The sequence below is a fragment of the Molossus molossus genome, unplaced genomic scaffold (genome assembly GCF_014108415.1).
Source record: "Molossus molossus isolate mMolMol1 unplaced genomic scaffold, mMolMol1.p scaffold_m16_p_10, whole genome shotgun sequence".
Taxonomy (NCBI): Eukaryota; Metazoa; Chordata; class Mammalia; order Chiroptera; family Molossidae; genus Molossus; species Molossus molossus.
The window spans coordinates 93,999,294-94,018,759 of NW_023425345.1; the positions used below are offsets into that span (position 1 = coordinate 93,999,294).

At 36.0% G+C, this 19,466-nt stretch overlaps 1 protein-coding gene across 1 annotated transcript in view; it reads left to right on the forward strand.

Annotated features, from left to right (window-relative positions):
* ERC1 (ELKS/RAB6-interacting/CAST family member 1) overlaps nt 1-19,466 on the forward strand; it is a 489,747-nt gene that overhangs the window by 145,504 nt on the left and 324,777 nt on the right. The window contains exons 12-13 of the mRNA XM_036251762.1: nt 6,531-6,724; nt 16,340-16,351. Coding sequence (XP_036107655.1) covers nt 6,531-6,724; nt 16,340-16,351 — 206 coding nt within the window. The remainder of the gene's footprint in view (nt 1-6,530; nt 6,725-16,339; nt 16,352-19,466) is intronic.

Genomic DNA, 19,466 nt, shown 5'->3' on the forward strand with positions numbered 1-19,466 from the left:
CAAAAAAGTTCTCTGTATCTATGAGTCTGTTTCTGTTCTGCTTCCTCATTTTGTTTGTAGATTCAATTGTCAATAGATATGTATTTTTTGCCATTTTATTGTTCATATTTTTGTTCTTCTCTTTCTAGAAGACCCTTTAACATTTCATATAATACTGGTTTTGGTGGTGATGAATGCCTTTAACTTTTTCTTGTTTGGGAAACTCTTTATATGGCCATCGATTCAAAATAATAGCTTTGCAGGATAGAGTAATCTTGGTTGTAGGTTGTTGCTTTTCATTACTTTGAATAACTCTCCTTTCTGGCCTTTAAAGTTTCTTTTGAGAAATCTGCTGACAGTCTTATGGGAGCTCCTTTTGTAGGTAACAAACTGCTTTTTTCTTGCTGCTTTTAAGATTCTCTCTTTGTCTTTAATGTTTGGCATTTGGATGATGATGTATCTTAGTGTGTACCTTTTTGGATTCATCTTGTTTGGGACTCTCTGTGCTTCCTGGACTTGTATGTCTGTTTCCTTCACCAAGTTAGGGAAGTTTTCTGTCATTATTTTTTTCAAATAGGTTTTTAATTTCTTGCTATCTCTCTTCTCCTTCTGGCATCTCCATGATGCAAATGTTGGTATGCTTGAGGTTGTCTTAGAGACTCCTTACACTATCCTCATTTTTTTGGATTCTTTTTTTCTTTTTGCTGTTCTGATTGGGTGTTTTTTGCTTCCTTATATTCCAATTTGATGGTTTACTTCTTGGCTTCACCTATTCTACTATTGATTCCCTGTAAATTATTCTTTATTTCAGTTCATCCTTCCCTTCTGACTGGTCTTTTTTCATGTTGTTGATGTTCTCACTAAGATCCTTGGAGTTTTCCTTAAGTTCCTTGAAGATCTCACTAAGTTTCTTGAGCATCCTTATAAGCAGTGTTTTGAACTCTGCATCTGTTAGCTTGCTTATTTCCATTTTGTTTAGTTCTTTTCCTGGAATTTTGTTCTGTTCTTTCACTTGGGACATGTTTCTTTGTCTTCTCATTTTGGCTGTTTCCCTGTGTTTGTTTCTATGTATTAGGTAGAGTTGCTATGTCTCCGAGTCTTTGTACAGTGGCCTGTTGTTGTAGGTGTCCTGTAGGGTCCAGTGGCACAGCCTCCCTGATTACCCCAGCTGGTGCACCCTAGTGTGGACTGTACACCCTTCTGTTGTAATTGAGACTTGACTGCTGTTGGCACATCAGTGGGAGGGATTTATTCAGGCTGATCAACTGCAAGGACTGGCTGTGCCCACTGACCACTGGCCTCTGACTCTCTTGGAGGATCAGTGATGTAGGGGCCCAACTCACAGAGCAAGACTTACTTCAGCAGGGCTCTGATACGTGCTGAGTCCCCCCCTCTCCCATTTTTTATGGAGGTGGTTGTGTGGTAGTGCTTCAACATTATCTGAAGCTGCCCACTGGGTGTGCTAGTTCTGGGCTTCTCCGGAGGTGCAGGTCAAAATCAGCCACCGCCTATGTCCTGCCCAGGGCCACCCGGTATGAACTACAAAGTGATCTGCAGATGTCTGCTACTTGTGCTGCACTTGGGGGTGCCAAAGGGAGGCCAAGCTGTGAACCAAGGCTGGCTGCTTCTAGTGGCGAGCCTGGAACCACTTAGTGAGAGGTATGGGGCTTGTTGAGGCCAGATGCTGCTTGTTTGAGAGATTTTTGGAAAATCTGAAGCATGAGCCATTTGTATGGAAAAGCCACTGGAAACTGGTTGGATGGGCCTGAAAGTGGGGAGTAGGGTGGGGCGAACAGTGTAAGCCAGGTTGATGGAGTCTCACATATGGTGCGTGCCTCTGTTGGGGGAGGGCTCATCAAAGGGAAAATGGCCTCTGCCAGCACTTCTGTCTGAGAGAAACCTGACCCCCGTTCGTGTCCTGATGCTAGACAGTTTAGTTCCTTCCCATATGTCTCTGGTGCCTTTCAAGCTGCTGCCCCGGTGCTGGTGTTCAGAGGGAGTGAGTCTGAATTAGTCTGTGCACTAGCCTTTTAAGAGAAACTGCCTGGGGCTCTAGAAGCCCTCCATCTCACTCAGCGACAATCCTTGTTGGTTTTCACAACCAGATGTTATGGGAACTTCTCTTCCTAGCACTGGAACCCTGGGCTTGGGGGCCTGCTGTGGTGATGGGACCTCTGGTTTATCAGGGTGGACCTCCACAGCCAAGATATCCCTCTCCATATTCATTTGCCACACGTTGGTATTGGACCAGCCTGTTCTTCATCTCTTCCCCTTCTACAAGTCTTGGTGTGGCTTTTTCTTGAAATCCCTAGTTGTAGGACTTCCCTTCAGCTTGATTTCAGGTTGTTCTGAATGATAGTTGTTCTGTAGTTCAGTTGTAATTTTGATATTGTTGTGGTAGGAGGGTGAGTACCATGTTAACCTATGCTGCCATCTTGACCCGAAGTCCCCACATTTTCTTTATGCATTCATCTATTAATGGACACTTAAGTTGTTGAGAACACTTTTTAAGATCTATTCTCTTAGCAGATTTCAAGTATGCACTATAGTATTACTAACTGTAGTCAGTATCCTGTACATTCAATCACTGGGACTGACTGATCTTATAACTGAAAGTTCGTACCCTTTAATCATTGTCTCCTTGGTTCTAGGAGGTAGGGCCTTTGAGGGGTGCTTAGGTCATGAGGATGGAGCCCTCATGAATGGGGTTTGTTAGTGCTTTTATAAAAGAGACTCCACAATGTTCTCTACCCCCTTCTACCATGTGAGGACATGATGAAAAGCCTGAAACTGATAAAAGGCCCACACCTGAACCATGCTAGCACCATGGTCCTGGACTTCCAGCCTTTAGAACTGTGAGAAATAAATAATTACTGTATTTAAGCTACCCAGCCTGTTGTATTTTGTTAGAGTAGCCCAAATGGACTAAGATACTACATAATTTATACTAACTGTTCTTATTTTGTAATTCTGATCTAAATAAAGCTATTACAAATAAAAATAAATGTCTCCCCATTTCCCCCATCCCAGCCCCTGGCAATTATCATTCTGTATTCTGCTTTTATGAGTTCAATTTTTTAGATCCCAAGTATAATTGAGATTATACACCATCTCTCTGAGTTTGGCTCGTTTTATTTAGCCTAATGTCTTCCAGGATCATCCATGTTGTTACAGATGGTAGGAATATCTCCATGTTTTTATGGCTGAATAATATTCTCTTCTCCTCTTCTCTCTCTCTCTCTCTCTCTCTGTGTGTGTTTATATTTATGTATTTATTTTATATCTGGAAGTCTTTTCCTTCACCCCCCTACCCCCAGCCCCAACTGCCCTCATTTCAGGCAGTCATCAATTTGTTTTCTTTATATAGGAATCTGGTTTTGTTTTGCTTTTCATTTGTTTGTTTTATTTTCTTAGATTCCACATGTAAATGAAATCATGTAGTATTTATTTGCCTTATTCTGTCTGCCTTGTTTCACTTATCATAATGTTCCATGTCCATTCATATTGTTGCAAATGGCAAGATTTCATTCTTTTCATGGCTAGTAATGTTCCATTATATATGTATCTGTTTGCCTGCTGATGGACACTTAGGTTGTTTTTATATCTTAGCTATTGTGAATAATGCTGCAGTGAACATTGGGGTACATATTATCTTTTTGAATTACTGTATTTGTTTCCTTTGGATGGATACCAAGAAGTGAAATTGCTAGATCATATGGTGGTTCTATTTTTAATTTTTTGAGGCATAGTTATACTACATTCCATAATGGCTACACCAGTTTACATTCCCACCAACCCTGCACAAGGGTTCTTTTTTTTATATCCTCACCAATTCTTGTTATTTCTTGTCTTTTTTATAATAACTGTTTTAATAGGTGTGAGGTGATAACTCATTGTGGTTTTTATTTGTTTTTCCAGATGATTTAGTGATATTGAACATCTTGTAATGTACCTGTTGACCATCTGATGTCTTATGAAAGGCCTATTTAGATCTTCTCATTTTTTGTTTTGTTATTGAGTTATAGATGTTCTTTATATTTTGGGGAGTTTAACTCCTTATTAGATATAGGATTTGTAAATATCTTATCCCATTCAGTAGTTTGCCTTTCATTTTGTTGATGGTTTCCTTTGGTGTGCAGAAGCTTTTTAGTTTGATGTACTCCCACTTGTTTATTTTTGCTTTTGGAATCAGATCCAAAAAAATTACTAAGATTGATGTCGAGGAGCTTACTACCTGTGTTTTCTTCTAGGAGTTTCATGGTTTTGTCAAATCTTTAATCCATTTTGAGTTAATTCAGTATGGTGTAAGATAGTAGTCCAGTTTCATTTGTTTGTATGTAGCAGTTCAGTTTTTTTTTGTATCATTTATTGAAGAGACTGTCCTTTCCCCATGGTATATTCTTGGATTCTTTGTTGTGTGGTAGTTGACTGTATATGCATGGGTTAATTTCTAGGCTCTCTATCCTGTTCCATTAATCTATATGTATTTTTTATACCAATATCATACTGTTTTGATTGCTATAACTTTGTAGGATAGTTTGAAATTAGGGAGCAGGATAATCTCTGGTTTTGTTCTTTTTTCTCAAAGTGGCTTTGCCTACTTGGGGATTTTTGTGGTTCCATAAAATTTTAGAGTTATTTGTTCTAGTTCTGTGAAAAATGTCATTGGATTTTTGTTAGGGATTGCATTGAATCTGTAGATTCCTTTGTGTAATATGGATATTTTAACAATATTAATTCTTCTAATATATGAGCATGGAATATCTTTCTATTTATTTTTGTCTTCAATATTTTTTCATCAGCGTCTTATAGTTTTCAGTGTATAGGTCTTTCACCTTTTTGGTTAAAATTATTCTTAGGTATTTTATTTTCTGATGCAATTGTAAATGGGATTGTTTTCTCAATTTCTCTTCCTGGTAGTTTAATGTTTGTATATAGTAACAGAACATATTTTTGTATATTAATTTTGTGTTCTGCAATTTTACTGAATTCATTCCAATTTTTGGGTGGAGTCTTTGGAATTTTCTCTATATAATATCATGTCATCTACATATAGTGACAATTCTATTTTTTTCTGTTCCAATATGGATGCCTTTTACTTGTTTTTCTTGCGTAATTGCTGTGCCTAGGACTTCCAATACTATGTTGAATAACGGTGGTAAGAGTAGACATCCTTGTCTTATTCCTAATCAGAGAGGAAATGTTTTCAGCACTTTACCATTGAGTATGATATTAGCTGTGGGTTTGTCATATTTGGCCTTTATTTAGTTTAGGTACATTTCGTTTATACCTGCTTTGTTGAGAGTTTTTAAAAATCATAAATGGATGAATTTTGTGAAATCCTTTTTCTGTTCTAATGAGATAATATGATTTTTATCTTTCTTTTTGTTAATGTGGTATATTACATTGATTGATATGTGGATATTGAATCATCCTTGTATTCCTGGAATAAATCTCAGTTGATCGTGGTATATGATCCTCTTAACTTATTGTTGAATTCGATTTGTTATTTTCTTGAGAATTTTTATGTCTGTTCATGAGAATTATTAGTCTGTTGTTTTTTTTCTTATCCTCACCTGAGGATATTTTTACATTTATCTTCAGACAGAGAAGGAGGAAGAGAGAGAGAAACATCGATGTGAGAGAGATACATCATGTAGTTGCCACCCACAAGAACCTAACCGGGGCCGGGGACAAACTGCAACCAAGGTGTAGGCCCTTAGTGGGAACCGAACCCGGGACTCTCTGGTCGTGGGCCGATGCTCTAACTGCTGAGCCAAACCTGCCTCAGGACATCTGTTTTTTTTAATAGTGTTCTTGCCTGGTGATATCAGGGTAGTGCTGACCTTGTAAAATGAGATTGGAAGCATTCCCTCCTCTTTAGTTTTTTTAAAGCATTTATGAAGCATGGGTACTTAGTCTTTGAATGTTTGGCAGAATTCAGTGAAGCTTTCTGGTCCTGTACTTTTGTTTGTCAGGAGGTTTGTGTTTATCGATTCCATCTCCTTACTACTAAGCATCTGTTTAGATTTCCTGTTTCTTTATTTTTCAGTTTGGGAAGATAGTATGTTTATAGGAATTTATTCATTTCCTCTTGGTTGTCAATAATTTGTTGGTAAATAATTTTACATGATTCTTTGTATTTCTGTAATCACTTGTAATTCCTCTTTTGTTTCTGATTCTACTTCTTTGAATGCTCTCTTTTTTTCTTGGTGAGTCTAGCTAAAGGTTTGTCTATTTTGTTTATCTTTTCAAAGAACCAACTCTTAGTTTTATTGATCTTTTCAGTTGTCTTTTTAATTTTTATTTTATTTGATCTGATCTTCATTTCCTTTCTTCTACTAACTGGTTTTTTTTCTAGTTCCTTGAGGTATAAAGGTAGATTTTGTTAATGTAATATTTAGGCAGAGAAAAACTTTATAAATTGAAGACTAGCTACTATATATTTGATAATATCTTATTGAAATGGACATATAAATAGTTTTTTGGGACATGGTTTTCCCACTTCACTGTATGTATATCTGATAGAATTTGAACACTTTTATTTGTAGGCACATGAGGCAACATTGGAAGCCAGAGCTAGTCCAGAGATGAGTGACCGAATACAGCAACTGGAGAGAGAGATTGCCAGGTACAAAGATGAATCTGGCAAGGCCCAGGCAGAAGTTGACCGCCTCTTAGAAATCTTGAAGGAGGTGGAAAATGAGAAGAATGACAAAGATAAGAAGATCGCTGAGTTGGAAAGGTAAGGAAAGGAAAGCTGAACAGGGTTTTATTATGTTTGAAAAACTAAAGTATGGTTTTAAAACTATAGTTATGTACTTTTGAGGGCATGCTATTCAATATATCTGCCTCTCCGAATGTAGGTTCATGAGTGCTTGATTTTAACTTTATTTACTTTTTTCTCAGTCAGTGTAAATTCATTGTTGCAGTTTCTAAAAGGCAACACATAATGTAAATAAACTGGGAAACTATGGACCTCATCATTATTGGTTAGAAAGTATTCATCGAGTAACAAATTCAAATTTTCTACTGGCTAATCGAGAGTACAACAAGCTCCTTGCGTCTTAATTATTTATCTATCTAAGGAGCAAATGAGCCTCAAGTTCAGGGAGTTACTATTTTTTTATTGGTATAGATACGCATTTTTCTACTTTAACAATTTGCACTGTAGAAAGGTAGGCTATTACATCAGTGCATAAGCCAAATATAGAAGAAGGAAGACATTTTGAGAACAATTTAGGAGACTTTGGATATGATATTTATGGAGCTCTGACTTTGAATTCTTCAAAGTGTGCTGTATTTGAACAGATCCAACCAGACAGTTCTCTTGAAATGAATATATATACATATACATATATATACATATATGTGTGTGTGTATATATATATATATGTATATATATTATCTTTTGTTTTTTCTCATTTAGAGTGCATTACACTAAAGATTAAACATATGCCTATTGACCTCTTCTTTTACACCCACCATATAGTTAACATAAATATACAAGTGTGTAGAAACAGTTCTTTCAGTAGAACTTTATTAATCATCCATATTTTTCTGAACAGTCAGAGAGACTGGCAGTGACAGAATGAATCACTAATCCATGTAGCTCCTTGGAGCCTGATTGTTAAGAATATTTTTATTTTTATTTTCATGAAGGTTGGGAAGTATTAGACTACTTTCATAAGTTGTTTATTAAGTTTTCAACATTTGGATTAGTGGTAAACCTGATATTTTCCTGGAGAAGTTATTATTATTTTTTATTCTAATATCCGTAGATGTTTGATTTTCAAGAAACAAAAATAAGTTCAACCCTCACAGTTCTCTTTCATTATTCTAAAAGTGTTGAATAACATGGGCTGATTACCCATTTACTTGTTTTATCTTGATACCAACTTTATTTGTATTTTCTGGTTCTATTAAGACAAATGGATAATTTTTTACATTAAAATTAACAGGTACTAGAGTGTCAAAATTAGATTATGTGTGTTTTTGTATGTCTTTCTTCATGTTTGCACTGCATCTCTTCCCTCCACCATGCATGCGTATGCATGTGCACACACATACCCTTTACACACTCTCATGAATACATGCCTCTCTTTGCTTTTGTATCAGCCTGAAATCAGCAGCAATGCTGCATAGATTTTTAAATATGATACTTTTAGTAGATTAGTGAATTCTCACTAAATATTATTTTAGAAAAAAAATTTATTGATAATGTTTTAATCCTTGGTTTAATTTCTTGTATTGGAAATCTATGTTGAAATTATTGCTTGCTTGAAAAACGTTTCAATTAATTTTGGACCCAATAATGATTTGGGGAAATGGACATGATTTGAATGAGAGTAAGAAATAGGATTAAATCTATATTTGATATCCAGAGCACACCAGATAGCTTTTATTAGCCACTGTATTGCTCTCATTCTGAGAAAGAGTTATAAATGATCTACTTTTCTGTGGAATGTAACATACGGTTTATAAATCACTGATCTTGCAAGGTTGTTATTTTAGGATTTGACACAAAGTTTCTTTGCAACTAACCAAAAAAATGAAATAGTTTTAAAACTCAGGTTTTGAGTATTGGTTTGTAATTTGTTACTGAGCAACATAGTTTAAGATAGGTGTAAACAGTCAAGGATAGTTGGGATTATACAATGCCTTTTGTTCCCAGATTTAGTATTGAGGTGCATGTGTGTGGCTGCTATGCTTCTCACTATTTGCTTCTTGTGTTGCCATTCCACTATTTCTTGTGTATGAGTATCTATGGCCCCATAATTTATAATTTGAGTTTCTTCACCTGTCTTTTGATTTGTCGTATCATGATCCTATTCCATTAGATTTTTTTGTTTTGTTAATCCTCACCTGAGGATAGTTTTCCATTGATTTTTAGATAGACTGGAAGGGAGGGCAGGAGTCAGGGAGACAGAGAAACATCAGTGTGAGTGGGACACATCAATTGGTTACCACCTGCATGACCCAGACCAGGGCCAGGGATTGAACCGGTAACCCAGGTACATGCCCTTGATCAGGAATTGAACCAGACGCTCTAACTGCTGAGTCAAATCGGCCAAGGAATGGGGTTTTGGTTATCTATATGTTTATATGTGTGTTCCCTATTGGCCATGTTGTTTCTCAGAAAGCCAGTCCCCCACAATTTGTACCTTCCACACCAGGTTTCTGTCCCTGTACTCTCAGGGGGTTGGTTTGGGACTTCTCAGGAAAATGAGTGTTATGTAAGGCTACAGTTCTTACTAACTGAATTGCTACTGCTGCCATTACTACTGCTGGGGCTTGCTGGGGATTATGCTTGATCAAAGTTAAAAAACAGCCAGTTATATGTCAAGTTGAACTGTACTTCTTAGGTATATTATTTGTGGATCAAGTGCATGTTTTTCTGGTAAGATTCTGATATTGTCGGTTATAATTTTCATAGTGTTTGTTTCTAGCCCAACTTTTATGTGGTTGTCCTTATGCTGGAATGCCCTTTAAGTCCAGTTAGCTGATGCAACTGTATGCTGCACCATAATTCATGGTTTTGGAATTCATTTCTAAAGGGTGTTCAGCAACCTTCTAAGTGCAAAAGTAAAGACAGATTGTCATAATTGTTGAACTAAAGAAAATTCTTAGTATTCTTTGAAAATTTTCTAGTACTTCTTATGTAAAGATATCCTATGTTAAAAAGTTTAGAATGCCTCATGAAACATTCTCAGACCTATTTGTGGCCTTGAGAAAAATAAACAGTCCCTTACATTGCTCTTATAGTAGTTCCTGTCATAGATGAGTTAGTGCTGTACCACTGTCTTGACCTACTGCAGTTTTAGAAAAGGATTATATAAGTCCACCCATACATCTGCAAATACAAAATATTTTTCCTAACTAAATCTAAGAAGTACTACTTCTAAATTCATATCTCAAACTATGGTATATATCACTTGGATTTCAACTAAAGAGGTAGAACCAGTAGGAGAGAGACATACATATAAACATACATACATATGATGTACATCATATATGTGTGTGTGTATTCATTCAGAAAATTTTAGCATATTATGTATATTTTTACATATATGTCTATTTATATATCTACACACATATGTAAAGAGACTTATTACAAGTAGTTGTCTTGCATTATTATTGGGGACTGGCTAAGTGAGTATGAAATCTGTACTGCAAGCTGTCAGGAAGAGGTCACTAGCAGGATAGAAATCCCATGGACATGGGCACAGGCAGAATTTTTTCTTTCCTGGAAAAACTTCAGCCCTGCTTTTAGAGCCTTCCAAAGGACTAAGTTATGCCCACACCGATTATTTGGGATAATCTGCTTCACTTAATCAGATTACAGGCTTGGATTATATTTGCAAAATACCATCATAGCAATACCTAGATTAGTGTTTAAGTAACTGGGTCCTGTAGCCTAGCCAAGTTGACACTTCAAGAAAGTCATCATCCAGCGGTTCTGGAAGTCTGTATAGGTCAATTTAAGGAAAATACAAAACAAAACCCACAATAACAAATAAAAAACTAGAACTTGACATGTCCTTAGACAACTAGATCAATTTGGATTCAGGAACCCTGAATGTAATTGAAAAGTTCTAAAGCGAGCATATTAGAGATTTTGTTTTGTTGTGTGTGTGTGTGTTTAAGATTCATGAGTAGGCTTTTCTTTGGCATAATGTTTAACATATTTAGTAATGTACTAAAATTCTGATAGAATTCTGATATTAGCATTTTTTTCAGACTTCTGAAAGAATTGTTCATTGTCTACTTTTTCACTCATGCTATTCCTTTTACCTGAATCCTCATGCCATGGCAGTCCACTGGGAGAATTAATCTTCCATGCCATATGTTGTATTTTACTTCATAATACAGTCGGCCCTCATTTATCGCGGTTAATCAGTTCCAGACTCCACCATGAAAAGTGAATTTCCGCAAAGTAGGATTCTTTCTTTATATACAGTCGTCCCTCGCTTCGACCTTCACAGCTTCACTTTGTTGCGGTTTTTTCAAATATAGTATTTGAAAAAAAACACGATAGAGTGAGGCCGCGAAAGTCGAAGTGTGAAATGGCAAGGGACGACTGTACAGAGAAATGAATGAATCCACAGAGTTTGGTATTTGTAGCAGAAACCCTCAGTCTTCTCTAATATGTGGGTTATATAGATTAGATTCAATTTATCATTTAAAAACTTTTACCTTTAGAGAATGGCAATTATCTTCTGGTTTTCATATAATTTAGGTATCAAGGATTGCCTTTGGTTAATCAAAGTTAGAAATTTTCATTGGTCTAAAGAATAATAGAATCTATTGTTGTATAACCTAAATAATTAATAGAAAATGTGGAGTTCTTATGTTTCCCAATTTGTGGGGATATAAAAACTGGCATTTTAATGGATATAGGTTTCATATTGGGGTTCTTTAAAATTTAGCAGAGGGATTAGCAAATGAGAAGAAAGGACATACTTTCTTGTAAGCCTTTTATCTTTGAAAACCTGTAAATTCTTTTTATGAATTGTTCCTTTTGCATCTCCCTTTAAATATGCATTTCTAAAAACACCACTGTTGATATGATAGTTATCAAGCTCTTGAAAATAATCCCTAATTTGTGAGTTTAATTCTTCTCTCCATATCCTAAAGAGTCAATTTCTTACAGAGGCTCCTATTTGTTGGTGACTGTTTTGGGCTCTGTGGACACAACAGGGGACAAAACAGAAAAAAATCTTTGCCTTCATGGAGTTTATAATCTAGTTGGGAGGAAATGGACAATAAAAACTAAAGTTGTAAATGTCAAGGGGCAATGAATATGATGGAAAATATAAAGCAGAGCAGGAGAATAGGGAGTGTGAGGATTTGAGTTGTTGCTGTATTTATGGGGTGATCAGGAGAGACCTCTGATGCAGTGATATTTGAGCAGACACTTCAAAGAGGGTTTCTTTTCTTTCAAAGTCCTCAGAATTCCTTAAAGAAATCTACTTTATTAAGGTACAATTTACATATAATAAAATGCACCTATTTTTTGTTTGAAATTTGATGAATATGTACACCTGTGCAACCACTGCACCATATTTTCTTCACCCCTAGCAGTTCTCTCAGATTCTTTGCAGCAAATGTCTCCCATCCCTACACCCAGCCCCTCAGATCTGAGAAACGCCTTTTAAACTTACTTCATACGTTACACTTTAATCCCCTCGTTTTGCCTTCGTTTTCTGCCTTTTTTTTTTTGGTTTAGAGCTGAGAATAAATTTGATTATAACAATCAAGCATCCATGTTCTCTTCTATCTTGCACAACTACACTCACAGCTCCAGGAGTGGATCCTGGTTCATTTAAGTCAGTCAGTGTAATAGCATTCTCTTTCCCATCGAGCGCACAATCCAGGAGAATCCAAAGGCTTCTGGGGAATGATTTTTTTATCAGGAAGACTTGCAAGAAAAATGATGGCCCTTTGTTTTGGACATTAGCATGTCTGGATGTGATGACTAGAACAGCTGCAGCTACCTGCTCTCAGCCTGAAATGAAGCCAGCAAGAGAACCAGAGGGTGAGAGTCAGGAAAGCCAGAGAAGCGGAGCCAGAACCCAGTGGACTGTTCCTGAAACTAGACTTTTTGTTATTACCATTTAAACATTTTGAAACAGCATTTTCTGTTACTTGCATTCAAACTATTAACATCTATTTATAAACTTATTTTTAAGTAGTAGAGGCAATCATTTTGAAAAGATTTAAAGTTTTGAGAAGTCAGATACGGATTGAATGTGCTAGAACAGAAGCAGTTTAGGAGCCTGACCAAGGTGGGGAGCTCTTTGTCTACCTAGTACCTTATGAATCAAAAAATAACTTCCTCACTGTTTGAATTAACTTCTTGCAATCAGGAGTGATACTCTTGCTATACATATTTTGACTCTTTTAAAATAAGGCAGTTATTTGAGGGTACCAGTTAAGCCAGTCATACATTATTCTGCTATTCCATTATTTTCAGATATCCCCACAAAAGTTTCCATCTGACTTTTCCTTCTTTTAGTCTTATTTTCCTCATTGGACCCCTACCCAAATGCCTGGAAAAGATCTCATCCCATCACTTTTTGAAAGGGGCATTATAAAGCTGATTTTTGCCCCTAGTCAGGCAAATAGTTTAAAAGGGAATATATTTTGACTTTCTGAAAATAAATTTGTATTATGGCAGAAGTGGCCATATTGAACCTTGAAATGTGGACATTATTCATACCTCATTTGGATTCAGTGAACAATTCTTTTTCTGTCCTTTAGTAGAAACATTAAAAAGCAAATCTGATATATATTTTTGGTGGAGGTTTCCTATAGGAACTCTGTAAGCCTCATATGTTTCATTTGTTATGTATCAGGTAGATCTTACTTTCTAAGAAAGATGCCCCTATTTTTTAGTATAATTTGTTTAATAATATTTATAGGTGTTCATTTTACCTACCCCATCTTGCATCATGACTTTTTGTTTGTTTTTGGAAAGGACTCTTATGTAGATTTTTTAAAATAAAGATAAGGAGGTGAGGCCAGAGATTAAATGGCTGGTCCTATAAAAATACATAGGTAGGTGGTAGTAGAGTTGTGCTTAAGAATTCCAGAGTCTGCCTCTTCTACCATTTGTCCTTTTAACCTCTTGGTTCAGTTTTCATTAATGAGCCCACTTCCTGGAAGGGGAGGGTATAGACAGCAAGATGATGCAGAAGCTGTTCACTTGAGAGTCTTGATGAAACTCCCCTGCTCCCCCATGCTGGAATGCCCTCTTAGAGGACAGGTACTTTCAGACTAGCATGTGGGTTGCTTTACTGCCAGGTGCCAGTTTTTCCCCATGTCTGACTCTTAGCCCCTCTATCAGTCTGGCCTCAGTAAAGAGATAGCTTCTGGCCCCAGAATACTAAAGCTCCAACAAAGAGCAGTTATTTGTCGATGATGCTGGCAGAGGCGTTCTTCCACAGCTTGTCCAGGAGCTAGAAGTTTCAGTGATGAGGTTTCAATTCAAGGTCTGGTTGAGCTCTCCTGGAGAGTAATACCTAACACTACCCAATTAATGTGTGCCCCAGGATTATCATAGAAAAGGGGCTTCTTGTTCAACTTTAGACTCTTAAGTTGGTCTTTTAATTTCTGAGACCAATATTAAATAATAATGGCTTGATAGTTTTGTTGGAAGGCTAGCAGGTAATTTTGGATCATAGGCTGCTAATTTCAGGTCCTAAAACTCTAGCGTAGGTAGTAATACTAAATGAAAAGGGAAAGCAGGGATATTGTATTTCTACTGTAACTATTCTGAAGAAGGCAAGAGAACCAGAGATCAGTCCTGTTATTCATTCATATACATGAGTGTACACACACACACACACACACACACACACACACACACACACACACATTCTTGGTCCAGTCTTGTAAGTATAATGAAGGGAACTTAGTTTTCCTGTTTTGTCATGGTTAATATTATTTTCTTTGCTAACCATCTTTTAAAGCAAGAGCATTCCCAGTTTGTTCAGGATTTAGGCTCAAGGTAGTTAGCCCCTGAATAAATTGTCAGAACTGCTTAAAGCAGTAGCTTTTAACCTGATTTAGGTAAGTGAGAGGAATCAAGATCAATACACTGAACTGAACTGGAACACCAGAAGTGGGGTCTTTTTCTTATTGTACCAGGAGTGAGATTTAATTCGGGGTATCATTTGTGTGCATGTATATGTAAGAGAAAGAACTTTTCTGGTGGTAGTTGGAGATATCAGGGAGGATAGTTGCTAGGATTGGATCTCATGGCTCATGGTTGTGGCCTCTTTAGTTTTTAATTTGCTTTTAAAGAATACCAGTATCTGAAATTTTATGTAATAAAAATGAAGAGGTTTTTATTGATGAATCTCACTGATTTTATTTAAAAGAAGAATACATTTCACAGCTTTACATTGTCAATTCTATTAGGTCATCTTCCCAAAGTTTCTTGTGGGCACAGCATTTTATAATTTGTTACTACAGTCTTGATAGGAGTTTTAGTGATTACCTTAAATTTTTACTTAAAAATATAAACACTAGAATTATAGTACTTAGTTATTTTATGTGTATATTTTTCTTCTAAATTTATTTCCCAAAAGCTATACTTTGATGCTAAAGTGAAATATGACTCATGAACTATAGAATAGGTAAAAAGATTCTTAAAGTTGCTCACTGTTGACAGGAATAAGCTTAGTTTTTTAAATGTATTTACCCGTGTCTTATATAAAGCCTTGCATCTATAGATTTCATTTTGTATCATTGTTGATCTAAAATTATTCTAATTTACCGAATCATTACCAGTAAAAATAAAAAGATCATTGGAAACAATCATTTAGAGATTGGCCTCTTTTTGACTTTGAACATTGTATTCTACACAGTTTTATATATGCCAGAGAGTCTTGGATTGTTATAGATAGGAATCTATGAGCATCACAGAATATATGCAGTATGCCCAGGTCGTATGTCAGCAGACCTATGTTCTTCTCCTGGATGTCCCACTTACTCCCTGTGTGATTGTGAGGAAGTTAATTTTTTTCTTGGTTTTTTAGCTTTTTATCTTATATAATGGGGATAATAAATCTCTTTTCATTATTTTTATGACTTTTAAAAGCTCATTTTAAGTACTGAAACATTAGAAAAAATTAAAGTACAAATTGAAACGGTGCTTGCATTCAAGAAATTCTCTTAAGGTAAAATTTAGATCCTTAAGACAATCTGGATGGCACTGGCCATTAAAAATCTAAGTATTTGGAGGATAATAGTAATTTCAGTGTGAGACTGGTTAATTTTTAAAAAGGTAAACTGCCTGTTATTATAAAAAGCAATTTTGAACCACAGAGGTTTCATGCTGTGTAGGAATATTAAGCAAGGTTACTTTGTTCTTTTACTGCTGAGCAGTATTGGAAATGAATTGACGTTTCTAGAGCCTTATATTTGTCTTCCTTATTGCTTTTAGATTGCACCATTTGAGGTAGATTTTGGTAGGTTTGAAATGAGAAACATTATTTGTATCAGTTAGGTACTTACATGGAAAGAGGAGCGCTAACCTTCTCTTCTCTTTCTGTGTGTTCAAGAAAAATTTTCCCCTGCCCCAGGAAGTGGTAAATTTTAGATAAGATTTTTTTCTTTAGAAACTTACATTAAAGTGATGTAACTAATGTAAAAATACATTTGTTGAGAGTTGAAAATCTGAAATTACTAATTTCTAGTGCCTGTGCAAAATCTATGACTCCTTCCCCTTCTTTAATCCTGTGCTTTATGTTTGTCTATGTCTATGAATAATATTATTTTTGAATATTGTCCTTATTAATTCTTTCTAACTTTCTCTTTCACATTTTCTTCCTGGATTTGCTGTTTACTTCAGTCTCACCTCAAGGTCAGTATGATTGTACAAAAACAAAGACATGTGCTAGAGGATTGTATGCTAACATTATGTTGAACTGAAAATGATAGAACTTATCCCCAGAAAGTGATGCTTAGAAATATAGTTGTGGGTGCATAAATGTCAGTAGTTTTAGGTTTACCAGCAGAATGGACTCAAAACTCTTTGCTTCAAAAGATAGTAAAAGTAGTCAGATTAAGAATCAGACTGACCATGTTTTGACTGGAAGAGAAATGAAGATGAAAACCACCAGGAGAGTGAGGAGGAAAAAAATACTGTTTTAATTTATATAAAATGTCCTTGGACACATTCTCGCTAATAATAGAAGGGTGAAGTGCAGCATGAATGATGGAGGGAAAGTTGCCACAGTATGAATTTGTATAAGAACCTTTTAATTATTTCACATACACAAACCTACACATATATCTTTAAATGTTGGGGTTGTTTTGTGATTCTGCTGATGGTAGAACGAGTGATAACAAAAACCACCACCACAGGAGGGGGAGAGGATTATCAGTGGGGAAAAAAGGAGAAACATCTGTACAAAAATAAATAAATTAATTAAAAAAAAAAAAACACCCACCACCACTTCTGTTATCTAAATGTGTCAGAGGCACTATGGTAGAAGCTTTATATCTTCGTTAGTAAGTAAATTGATAAGAAGTTGGCAGAAAATAATTGGAAACCTGTATTTTAAAAGTTATTCATTTTACATATGAGTCATGGCAATGTAAATTCAGGTGAGAATTTCTGATAGGGTTCAGAAAATGATATTGTTAATACCATATGCACTTTATGTAGCAGCTCTTTTCTAATAATAATAACATCATATATATTATTTATTTTGAAAGATACCTGTCTCTGATTTATAACTAACATATGAGTTTACCCAGGACAGGTTATTCTAGTGAGGAATTGTGGTTAGGGAGCATGATGTCTCTAGGGTCAACCAACTAATAAGTGATGGTACTTGAATTTGAAGCCAGATCTTCTCATTTCAGTCTCAGAGCTCTTTATGTTACATGCACTGTAGCCTAGGAATTAGAATATGAGCTGCGAAACCCCAGATTGCTTTAAGTTTCTTAGGCAGACTTCTCATCTGTAAAATTGGAATATAATCTTTTTTTTTTTTTTAATCCTCACCCGAGGACATTTTTTCATTTTTTGTTCAGGTAGAGTGGGAGGGAGAGAGAGGAACAGAGAGAGAGAGAAACATCGATGTGAAAGGAACACATCGAGTGGCTGCCACCCGCACGACCGACCAGGGCCGGGGACAAACTGCAACCGAGGTACGCGCCCTTAGCAGGAACAGAACCCGGGTCTCTCCGGACCACAGGCCGACACTCTAACCGCTGAGCCAAACCGGCCAGGGCTGGAATATAATCTTAAGGGTTGTAAACATTGAATGAGTTAATACAAAGAGCACTTAGAACAGTGTCTGGTACAAGGTAAGCAATCAATAAATGGATCTATTATGATTACTGCATTTTACCTTTTTCATGGAGTCCTATTTGATTCAGGTTATCATAGCATGATGCCAAACAGTTCAGGTTCTTCAAAACACTATACTGATTTTATTGATTCATGCCAGTGTTAATAGAAAGTGCAAGGTAGAATTTCAGTGCAAAGTTGTGTATGTGTAAAAAATGAGAAAAGAACACCTTTCTTCTGTATTGATATTTGAAGACTCCACTTATCTTTCTGGGTGCTAAAATTTCTGTTATAGATAGAAAGATGAAGTTGAGGCTTTTTTGAAAAAGGTTCTTTTTCCAGTTTCTACTCCCTGATATTCTCTGTATTTAAATTTTTTTAAAAAAATGTTTTTAAATGGATTTTTAGAGAGAGAGGGAAAGGTAGAGAGAGATAGAAACATGGATGTGAGAAACATCAATTGGCTGCCTCCTGCACGCCCCCTTCTGGGGATGGAGCCGAAAACCTGGGCATGTGCCCTGACTGGGAATTGAACCAGGACCTCTCAGTCCATGGGATAGCGCTTAATCCACTGAGCCACACGGACTGGCTCTTCTCAACATTTAAATTGCAAATCTTAACAATATTTCTGTAAAAGTCCCCTTACCTTCAAGTCTTTTAAAAATAAGCAATTTGTGTGGGTGTATGTTAAAACACACACACAAAATAAAACCCTCTTGCATAATTACTTATAGCAATCTAATTCATGAAGGCGATTCTTCAATTAGATCTATACTTTTTTCTTTCCTTCTGTCTTAGTCATGACCTCTCCTGCTTTACCAAATAAAGAGAGCTGTAGGGTATTGGCAGTCTTGAAATTTCTGTCTTCACTCATCTTACCTTCCTTTTGTTCAGTGGAACTAATGTCATAGCCCTTTGCTAAGGCTATATCTTCCTGTTCTTTTCCTATCCCTTCCCTTTTACTAGTTTTCAAAAACTTGCTCCGTAAATCAGATCCTCCTTCTCCTTATTTCTTTATATCTATTCTCTTTTTTTCCACGGACTCTCCCAAACATAAAACATATATCCTACTTTCCCCTAGTCCTTAAAAAGAAATGTAAATATCCTTCCTGGTATCTTTTCTTTGGCTTTAATTTACTACAGTATCTTACTCTTTTACATTTTTTCTGTTTGCACAGCTTTTGAAAAGAATCATTTATTCTTGCTGCCTCCACTTTCACACTTCCCATTTATTTTCCAAACCAATGTAATTTGGATTCTCTCACTCCTGTGCTAAAATTGCTTCAGTGATGTACTTCCTAACACAAAGTACCAGCAATCAATACTGCATTGCTCTTCTTGTGGACTTTTAAAAAGTGAAACTGTTATTCCTGAAAACTTCAGTATTTAAAGCAAACAAGTTTCAAATAAGTTAAACTCAAATCTCCCTTTTTCACCTTGCAAACTTACATGTTACTAAGTGCTAAATTCATTGACCTTGTTTGTCTTGGTCAAACTGACCTTTCTGTGGCGTTAGATATTATTGACTCCCTCTCGTCCTTCTAGAAACTGTTCTTTTGTAGTTTATGTGACAGTTTTCTTCTACATCTCTTACTATCTCATTGACCTTTTTTTTAAGCTTATTTTGCTTTTATTCTTGTACATCTTTCTTAACTTTTGATGTTTCTCATGTCTTTGA